We start from the raw sequence: 10,751 nt of genomic DNA, 5'->3' as shown, positions 1-10,751 counted from the left end.
CTAACTCTGCTACTAACTTTACAAAAATCATGGAAGTAATGTAGAAATCCTTATTGCTGGAAAGCTATGGCAGGACTCTCATTCTTTGTACAAAAATATTTTAATGAAGATATTTAGAAATGTTACATAGGAGCATTTCAGTGATAAAATACTTTATTAGTGTTTCTGTTTGAGTACATTGAGAAATGTATTGTGACTTTAAAAAAAATTCTCAAGTTTCACTACCCTATCTTTAAATCTCAGACACCACTGTTACAATAAAAGCAGATGCTCTGAAAGAAAAAATCATCCCAACAGTAAGGTTCTGTACTGCCAGCTGAGACCTGTAAAGCCAGATTTGGGTATGGTGGAGTGTGTATTTTATATATTTGCGCATATCAAAAAGATTATGGGAACTCTGCCAACCATATGTGAATGTGACCAGCCAGCTTCATACTGCATCTCACCCAGCTCCTGGCAGGCAGGGGGGTTCATGTTGATACAGGGTGTGCTGCTGGAGCCAGCTCTAGCATTTGATGGGATGACAAGTAGATCCTTTGTGTGTGGGGTTTTGTTACTTGGAAGTATCACCATCACCAGCATCACTTACCCACTCACTCCATGCTATGCAAAAATATCTGTTATTTAAACACCTTTTAAACTTAACAGAGATTGCTGACAAGATATGAGATACTCTGTGGTTAGTTAAGAACATATGAAACCACAACCATGAAAATGTGAAATTTTGAAAGAATGAAAGCAAACAGAGAAACTGAAGTAAGCATCTGGTTTAACAAAATGTTGAGAAGACTGTCCTGCTGCAAAAGGAGGACTATGAAGTGTATCAGTCTGTAAGTGTACAATATTATATAGCAAACAATACCACATCAACAGCAAATGAAACACTGTCACACGACAGAGAACCTTGTGCATGAAATAATACAACTTTTTATTCATGTTTTATAGATTACTTTTATTTATTTTTGCTTTAATAATGCATATTCTGTTCACTCTGTGCAAAATTGGGGACAGAGGTGGGTGTTTAAATCATCTAATGAAAATCAAGCGGAGATGAACATTCAGGTTGAGGGAGAGGCCTATCCAAACCAGGAAAGCTAAAAAGCCACAGCTGCTCAAGACAAAGCTGCTCTCAGCTGTGCCCTTTTGTCCTGCCAGCTGGCACCAGCGTGCTCTCCTGGCCAGCACTGGGAAGGTGACCTCTGCCAGACACCGGGGACAGCAGGACACCGGGGACAGGAGTTGCTGTGGTGGCTACATAGGGAGACCTGGCCTCAACCGGCTCCAGTCAGTGTGTGGCAAAGAAAGGCACAAATCATTGCAAAGACCAGACTTCTGTTGGTTTGTTTCCTTCTTGTAAATACATTACTGTACACAATGTAAGTTTTAGGGGATCTGGGGACAAAAAATTGCATATTTAACAGAACTTAAAACCATAACGAAAAGTAGGCTGTTCAATCTCGAAGCAAAAATAATCCCTTCAGCCCCAACATTAACATTCATTCCTGGCTATATGAAGTACAAACATCTTAAAATCTGTGACAAAAGACAATTAAAACCCAAAAGTCAAAATCATAAAGCTTGTAAACAGATAATCTGAAATACACTTTATTTATGGAAAAATATCATCAAAATAGTACCACTATGGACTAAACTGCCTGAGTTTTCATTTCACCTAGGATCTTGAAGTAGAGAGCCTTTAGCACAAGAAGATCAATTTCAGTCACAACTAGTGCCGCACAGCACGGCTTTGGGTAGAAATTTGTTCTTGTTGGTATTTTTGTTGTGCTATCAAAAACTGTTGTGCTAATCCTTCAAATAAAGGGATGTTGAGGCAATTCTTAAATCATTTGGCACAAAGTTATTTTGGCTGGGGCATAAATTTGAGTCTCAGTCATGAAGAATAATGCAACATTCCACCTATCAAGTATTCACTTTGATTGAAGAGCTTTCTTTATGTCATTAACTTCCATCTAAAAACAGAGCAAAAAGTATTTGATTAAAATAGATGCTTTAGCAAACTGAGGCACAGTTGGTGTCACTTGAAAAAGCGTGTTCCCTCTTGTCCACAGGTGTCAGCTACAGGTTTTACACCACTCTTATTTGCACAGATTTCACAAATTGAGGTACTTCTCAACTGTATAAGATGACTATTCACAGCCTCCTCCCTCAATCATGACAAGTACAGTCATTTAATGTTCTGCAAGATCTTTCAATCTCTTTAAATTACAACTTTTACAAGCCACACAGCTCACTGCCTGGCATTACTGCAGAATGTGCATGCAGCAGAGCTGCCCTTACAGCCAGCATGGTGGTTGCCTTCTACAACCATCAAGCCTGGGCCCAGGCATCTTAAAGGCTCTGAAGGATGTGCAGCCATGCCTAAAAGGATGTGGCTGAAACCATCAGCAGCCCCAGGTGTACACTTGGTCCCTCTGACACAGACTGGAAACCCTAAGGCAGGGTCCTGGATTTATTCAAACCCACCAGTTTCAGCCTGTGCTCACCTGCACCATCATCAAGGCAGTCATTAATACATGGCCTGATAACTGTGCTACTGCATGTCTGTCAGAGCACTCTGAAAGTAAAGTAATGCTACCTTTTTTGTTAACTCTTATCTTCATGTAAATCTAATAGTGCCATCTTATCTAGCATCTAAACATTTACCAGCATAAGCAACATTCGAACTGGAGGAAAAGCATTCAGCTATAAGATCATAATTTTAAACTCATTAGTGCAGGATATAAAGATGTAAAGTTATCTCTGGATAACTCTGAATAGTCTGGCCTGATAGACTAAATCAACAGTGGCTATTGAAAATGTCCCCTGGGTTTTATCTGAATAAATTTCAGTTTAAGCTGAACAAGAATTGTGCATTATTAGAAGCCATGTTGCTATGTGGTTGGACACATAAAGTCCTTTAAGCAGACATGGAGCATGGACATTGAGGATCCCCAGTTCTGCAACCCCTTGCCATGTTCCCAAGTGCTTTACAGAGAGGGAACAGTCCAGTAAAATTACAATTCAATTTTCTATCCCTAGTTTTAAGTACAGTTGCCTTATATCATAAACATATAAAATCTAATTGATACTAAACCACTTCAAGTACATGGAATAGAAGAGTGTAGCACAGCATAGATTAGAATGGAATCATTTTGGTTAGAAGGGGCATATAATGACCCTTCAGTCCACCTGCCTGACCAAATGAAAGCCTGCTGTTAAGGTCATTGTTTAAATCACTCCCCAAACCCCTAAAAACAGGGGGCTAAATCAAATCTGACAACACATCCCCAACATTAAAAATAATTCAAGTACCTGCAATCGTAGACGGATCTTCTTCTCTTCATCCAACTCAGAGAGCAACTGTTTAATCTCTTTTCTGTTAAAAGAATGCAAAAGAAGCTTGGGATGGAAATGACCACACTAGTAAAATAGAAAAGATTATCTGTTGGAGACGTATTGACCCCACTTCACTAGTTTGTTTTTTTCTTCTGAACAACTGAAGTCAGTGTACTCTTGTATACTCTAGGCTATGGTAGAGAGAAGTCAAACTCCCTATGGGACAGTACCCGGCCCATCCCACATGGCTAATGCCTCCTTAGAGCCCTGCATCCACAGGCTTTGCTCTGGCCTAGCTGTATCAATACCACATCAGCACCCAGCTGCCTTTTTCCATACAAACTGTAGATGTATTGACTGTTATAGGTTATAGGAACTGGTAACACAAATCCTGTCCATCCTATCGCATACTTAAGCCACTTAAAAGCTGTTTATGCCAGCAATACAATGTAACCTTCAACTTAATTTTTAAGACTTAACGATCCCAAATATGGATTTTCTGCCATTCTTCTTTGTTGGGAAAGGGAACATAGCTATGAGGAGCAGACACGTTCTCATGTTCCCACGGAGTGATCTCACCTTAGGACAGATACCAGTAGGTGGAAGCTGCCCTTGCAAGAAGGGCCGGGGAGACCAGAGGAGCAGGGTCAGCCTGAGAGGCGAGGCCGTGGGGCTTGCTGGCTACATCCAGCTTGAACCATGCCCTCCCGCATCTTCTCCCAAACTCCGCACACCTCTGTTCCGCCACACGCTCTGCACGCTGCTTGCCCTTTTCCTTTTCCTGCCTGGGCTACACACAACTGACAATGTAAGGGAAGGTTTAGCTTCCAAAGCATTCAATAGTCTCAGGAACATCAAAAGTTACATGCCAGCCCCGCTTTCTCCTAAGAAATGAGCAACTTAAAGAAAACAAAGGTGCCCAAAACTAAAATAGTAAGATTCAAGGCCATAAACACAAAGGCCTTCAGAGGACCTAGTCACAATTCGAGTAACATGAGCTTCCTGGGAAAATGTGCTAACAAATCAATTTAATAACTTTACGAGCTTGGAGCAATTTGTACTACAACTATAACAAATGTACCCCTTTTATTATGATCAATGCACATGAGTTCCCAGGTAGTTATTGACAAATAAACCAAAATTCACTGCTTATAGCTTGCTAGTTAACTTTTTTAGCACCTCATAAACATCATAACACAGGAAAAAAAAGCTGGTGGATAGTGCAGGTCTTTTTTTGTGGAGGTTCTCACTCCTGAATATGTTCTGTCACATGAAAATCACTCACAAACACATATGCCAGCTGTGCAGAGTAACATCCATGAAGGCAAACTCAGTCAGAAACTGCCACCGCTATGCACGAACAGATCCATCCCACCTACAGCTGTGATTTGCAGCACTTACTTTTGCTGGTCTTTCATGGTTTCAATGATGGTTCTTAGCTCCCTAATTTGTGTTCTCAGCTCTTCCAGGGCAGTCTGACCTTGGCTCAAGTGCTCAGTCTTTGGCTTTCCTTCAGTACCAAACAGGGATGGGGAATTTGACCTGTGGCCTGTTGTTCCCATAGCAATTGAGTGAAATCCAGGTGATGGTGAAGGGGATAGTGATGGTTGTACATTACTGCCACTAGCCAGACCTCCTGGTTTTGGAGGCAAGGAAGTTTTGTTATCAGACACCTGCAACAAAAAAAAATAACATTTAATGTCTGCAGAAAGCTTTATGAAAATCAAACCTCTAACCAATGCTACGTATTTAGCGGCTCTTCAGTAATGCTGAAAGTCCAACAGTCAAACATGGACAGTCTTGACAAAAGCATGATAAATATAGTGATTAGTCATCATCTTTGTATGTGTGCTTCAGAGGGGGTCCAGTTGTGATGCAAAAGTTCAGCAACAGCATTTCCAAGATGTCAGACCTAGCAGTGAATTAAACCAGAGACAGACGCTCAGTGTTTCTCTCAGATATTTGTGAGAACATATCTCCATCCATGGATGTCTCCCACAGAGCACAAAACCACATGGCCAAGGATCCAAGTTATATTTTTTGTAATTAAATTCATAATTTCCCATCAACTATTGAAGGAATCTGCCAAGTTTTTTTTCAAAAATTAAAAAATGTATTACATGTCCCCCCTAGCATTATGAAAATAGAAAAATATTCATTAGATGCACTTGTTGGTATGACATATATAGAAAAAAATATCCTATGGCTTCAAAATGATATTAATAATAAATAAATATAGTATAATCAAAAGCTGTTAATCAAAGCTTCCATGAATCCCCATAACTACCAATAGCTCTTTATTTCTTCAGGAACTTGACAGAAAAACACATCATTAACCTATAGCCCTGGAATAATGTGTTTATCTAAAAAGGATTCCATGCTTCTTAACTGTGACCCAGTCCTCTAATTATTAGACAAGCCTCTACTCATATATGCTACATAAAGTAATATATGTATATAATGTAATATAATGTAATATAAAATTTTATACTTACTAGACAATTAAAAAATCTGCAGTTTACCAACCATACATGACCATCTACTTCACTGCATACAGAGAGCAGTGTAAAAGCACAGGTATCACAATCGCAAGTGAAGGGAATCTTTGCACTGTTATTTGGCAGTGCTGTGTGTGCATTACATGACAGCTATCAGGCATGTTTGAAAATCTGATTTGGACAAGAGTAAGAAAAAGCTCTAGGCAACCTTCCAACTCTCTTTGAAAAAGAGATATTGAAGTTGAATGGTAAATAGGGCAAAATACTGAGAATAAATGGTATGGAAATGGAAGGAGACACTGTAAGTGAGGACTTGGAGATTGGCAGGGTGGCATTAGCTGAACAAAGTAATTGAGAGAAAAGTTAGTGATGAAATGAAAATCAGGAGAAATTATGATGAGGAGAGAAGAGCAGGATCCACCAAGCTGTGCAAAAAACAGTCTTCCCTATTATACTGTTGTAAAGTTAGGTAATACAACCATGATTGAGCACAGAACCTGGTCTGGGAAAACACTGAATTCAGGAAGCATTCTGCACAAAAACCAAGTCTGACCATAAATATAAACAGAAATGGTATTATAATCACAAGAAAGTTTAATTACTCTTGTGCCTTGAAAATTTGACTCAGTGACCTGAATAGTATTCTTTTAACATTTTATCAATTACTTTGTGTATCTGGGTTGGAAGGGACGTTAAAGGTCACCCAGTTCAAATCCCCCTGCCAAGGAAATGGGCACCTTTCACTAGACCAGGTGCTCCACATCCCATCCAGCCTGGTCTTAAACATTTCCAAGGATGGGACATACACAACTTTTCTGTTTTGGCACCCATTCCAGTGCCTTGTCACCCTCATAGTAAAGAATTTTTTTCCTAATATCTAATCTAAACCTACCCTCTTTCAGTTTGAAACCATTCCATCATCCTCTCCTATCACTCCATGCTCTCATAAATAGTCCCTCTCCATCTTTCTTGCCAGTTAACTTCAGGTACTGAAAGGCCACAATTAGGTCACCTCAAAACCTTCCCTTTTCCAAGTTGAACAAACCCAGTTCTCTCAGCCTTTCCTCACAGGAAAGGCTCCATCACTCTGATCATCTCAGTGGCCTCCTCTGGACTTGCTCCAACAGGTCCATGTCCTTCCTGTGCTGGAGACCCCAGAGCTGGATGCAGAACTCCAGATGGGGTCTCACCAGAGCAGAGAGGGGTGTGAGAAATATGTAACAATAAACAGATCTTTCATGGATAATAACCCCATATATCAGTAGGTGCAAGTTTCCTTTGGACTGAAAATAAATTTCGGGCTGAGTTCAAATCTGGAGTGGGGAAGCAAGGCACAACTGGAGTCATTTATCTGAGCATCTTATTCCAGAGCTTAACTGGCTATCAACATTAAAGCCTCAAGTGGCTGTTTTCTAATAGCAGCCATCTCATTTTACAGGAACAACATCTACAGTGCTGTCATATAACTCAGAAATGTTTGCCCTGCAGCATTCCTTGGTGCAAGTGCTCCCAGAAGAGGGAGCTACATAGCAAAACATTGTCCTTATAACTTGATCACAGAAGTGCATGACTTCATCTTTCAAATACTTGTTAAACTATTAGAATGCAGTATTTTTATTATTAAAGTTATTCTTATGTATTAAAAAAGAGTTCCAACCTTTAAAGCCTCACCTACACACTCCTTTTGTAATATTGATTGTGCTATAGTAGTCTACCAATATACAGTAAGAATGGCACAAGCCTATAAAATGAATACAATTATACCAGTACAAAAACTGATTATATTGGCAAATTTAAATTAAAATTTAAATATTTCCTCTGCTCACAGACTCTTCTAATGTAAACTCAATTTAAAGTTGCAAAAAGACAGGGTCTTTGTTTCTAAAATTTATTTCCCATCTTCTGTGATTCTGTAAAATGCATTTACACAAGAAGTACTTTTTTCACAGTATGGTTATTTGACACATTTAACTGTGCAATTCACTTTATAGCTCCCTTTCAAGCACAGAACAATATTTAGTAACCTTTATCATTTTAAGCTTCTTTAAGTGGGCAGTTACCAGGTGACTGAAGAATTAAATTTTAAATATTTCAGTACAGCTTTAAAAAAAGAAGATGCATGAGATAAGGTTAAGCAGAGGCATTCCAATTAACTTACTTGTGATATTGTAACAGTTCTTGATTTCCTTGACACTTCAAGAGTTTTGTGAGTAATGGAAACATGGTCTTCCTTCTCATCTTCAGGACTTGGTGAGTCAAAGAAATCAGGGCTTGAAAGGGATGACTGTATAGACAAACATCACAAAAGAAGAAAAAAAAAAGCACAGATATTTTCATTGTACATTTTAGCTATAATTTTCAAAGTAACAATACTTAAAATAAGGACTCTTTGTCCCCCTACTCCCTCTTTTTTCAAAGCTAGCATCTTATTTTCAAAGCAAGAATGCTTTCAAAGCATTCAAGAAATAAGGTATGTTTATGAGCTGAATTCAGCATCAATTTACAGCTTTGCACTGCATGATATCACAAGATGCAAGCGGGCTCCTGTCCCAGGCAGGACGCTGAGGGCTGAGCCCTGGGGATGTGCTCAGTGCTGTGCCCTGGGGATGTGCTGAGGGCTGAGCCCTGGGGATGTGCTCAGTGCTGTGCCCTGGGGATGTGCTGAGCGCTGAGCCCTGGGGATGTGCTGAGGGCTGAGCCCTGGGGATGTGCTGAGTGCTGTGCCCTGGGGATGTGCTGAGGGCTGAGCCCTGGGGATGTGCTGAGGGCTGTGCCCTGGGGATGTGCTGAGGACTGAGCCCTGGGGATGCCAGCTCTGTCACAATGCCAGCTCTGTCACGATGCCAGCTCTGTCACCAGGCTGGCTCTGCCCTGGCTCTGCTCAGAGCAGGTCTGACCCTGCTGCTCCCCAGAAGCGCCAGCCACTGCCAGGCCCCAGCCACTGCCAGGTGCTGGCAATGCCTTGGGCTGTGCCCAAGGTAAAGGCACAAAAAGGGAGGGTTCTTTCCACCCCTTGATCCTTTCTCATAGATGAGAGGGGAAGGAGATCTCTATATTGCTCTTATATATTTCTCTACTTATGACAGCAGTCAGTTTGGAAAGCATTCTCTTTTTTGAGTTCTATTAGTTTCGCAATAATCCTTTTTGCTTCCTTCCACTTGTTTTTTCTTCAGCAACGCAGACCCAGGTAACCATCAGTAGTTGCTCTCATTCTGATATTCCAGAACACAAAATGCATGGAAATAAACAATCCCCGAACCCCAGAGAAGAAGACATTGAAAAGCTAAGCAGTGGTTTCCAAAGTATTATGAGACCAACTTGTCTAAAGATAGATATTAGAGAGTGAAATTTAAATCACCCTTGTATTTACAACTGTGACCTTAATGAGAAGAAACACATGACAGCTCAGGGAGGGCTGTTGAACACTGAATGGTCTATTTGTCCTCAAAATCTGGTAAATGTCTGCAAGAAACCAAGAGAAATGCTTCTTTTGGGAAACATTTTCAAAATCCTCAATATTTCACACAAATTAGTCTATTCCAAAGATTTTTATAAGGGATTTTTCTGGGCTCAGTCATGTCTGGCAAGGAACACTTGGCAACTCCCAAATAAGGGGGTATAAACCTTAGAAGGAAGGGAATGTTTTAAACATCAGTATTCAAAACACTGGCAGCCTTGGACAGTAATTTTCCCGATCTGCATCTCTCTGCCTCATTGTACGTGTGAAGGAATGGCTGGGTAAAAGTATAAAAACATCAAGGAACACAAGTAGGAGGGGGGGAAAATTCAGAAAAAATATTTTTAAAAATAGTTTTTAAAGAAAAGGAAAATTAACTTACAGATGTGAGAGACTGGGAGGGTGGTCGCCTGCCAGTAGCTTTTGGTCTGGTTGTAGTTGGATGATTAAGCTTCTCAGCAATTGGTATTACAGAATCAAAACCTTCCAAGTCTTAAAAATAAAATAGAATCGATTTGGTTTTCTGGCAATTGTCTTCAAAGGGAAAGAATCACATTTTTTTCCTAATTTCAAAGAAATGAAATCCCATTTTTCCCACTGTGTCACAGTGTTCTGCACATATTTAGCCACCATGATGGCACTGAAAAAACCTGGAAGTCAAAGGCAGCTGTAATCCAGTCACCCTTGCCAAGAACAATTACCCTTCCATCTCAAACACAATAAAGCAGAGGGGGAACGTGTAGAGGAGCCTTTGGCTTTGTTTTCAGCATAGTGAAAGCTAAATGACATCATGGGTTCTACAGCATGGAATAAACAGTTTCAAAATTTCCATCTGGCTACTGAAGGGGTTAGTATTTTTTTTTTCCTGAATAACTGGAGACACAAGACTTTGCACACATTGTCTCAGGAACTGTACTGTCAGCTCTGCATTGCAGTAATTGCTCAGGAGAATGCAGAATGAGAATGATCAAGCTGGAAGTGATGTGCAGGTTCCTGGACACCTGCAGCTGGAGGCACCATGGTTTCCAGGAGCTGCAGGTGAGAGGACTATCTCCCTCCAGTAGCCCAGAGGCCGTGCTAAGGAAAAGCTGTAACAGGCTCCTGAAGCTGTACAGAGTCCAGGGAAAGCAGGTCTGCTTGAAAGCTGTACCAACCATCTCCATGGCCAGTGAAAAGCTCTGGGGAAGTGTTTACTGGATCCAGCCACAGGGTAGCATGTTTACGTGAAAGAAAGATGTGGAGGCTCAAGGAATACCACAGCTCATGATCACATGGATAAATCAAATGGCTTAATACCATTCATCTATTTTTATGGGTTGTATCAGTTTCACTCACCTTCATTTCAAAATGCCCTACAGCATATGTTGAGCAGGAAGGAGTCAGAAAACACACAAGAGGTACTTTAGACAAGATAAATCAAAATTCTTCAAAATTACTTTCAGATATGAATCAAATACAGG

At 40.4% G+C, this 10,751-nt stretch overlaps 1 protein-coding gene across 5 annotated transcripts in view; it reads right to left on the bottom strand.

Moving 5' to 3' along the window:
- Positions 1 to 925: 925 nt before the first annotated feature.
- SH3KBP1 (SH3 domain containing kinase binding protein 1) overlaps positions 926 to 10,751 on the bottom strand; it is a 212,147-nt gene continuing 202,321 nt past the window's right edge. For all 5 annotated transcript variants that reach the window (XM_064707594.1, XM_064707574.1, XM_064707585.1 and 2 more), the window contains 5 exons: positions 9,674 to 9,783; positions 7,993 to 8,118; positions 4,738 to 5,009; positions 3,313 to 3,376; positions 926 to 1,970 (listed from right to left, as the gene is read on the bottom strand). In XM_064707594.1, coding sequence (XP_064563664.1) covers positions 1,929 to 1,970; positions 3,313 to 3,376; positions 4,738 to 5,009; positions 7,993 to 8,118; positions 9,674 to 9,783 — 614 coding nt within the window. In that variant the 3' untranslated portion in view covers positions 926 to 1,928. The remainder of the gene's footprint in view (positions 1,971 to 3,312; positions 3,377 to 4,737; positions 5,010 to 7,992; positions 8,119 to 9,673; positions 9,784 to 10,751) is intronic.

This window comes from Zonotrichia leucophrys, chromosome 1 (genome assembly GCF_028769735.1).
Source record: "Zonotrichia leucophrys gambelii isolate GWCS_2022_RI chromosome 1, RI_Zleu_2.0, whole genome shotgun sequence".
NCBI classification, from domain to species: domain Eukaryota; kingdom Metazoa; phylum Chordata; class Aves; order Passeriformes; family Passerellidae; genus Zonotrichia; species Zonotrichia leucophrys.
The sequence above is the reverse complement of the archived record's forward strand: the minus strand, read 5'-3'. Positions and strand labels throughout refer to the sequence as shown.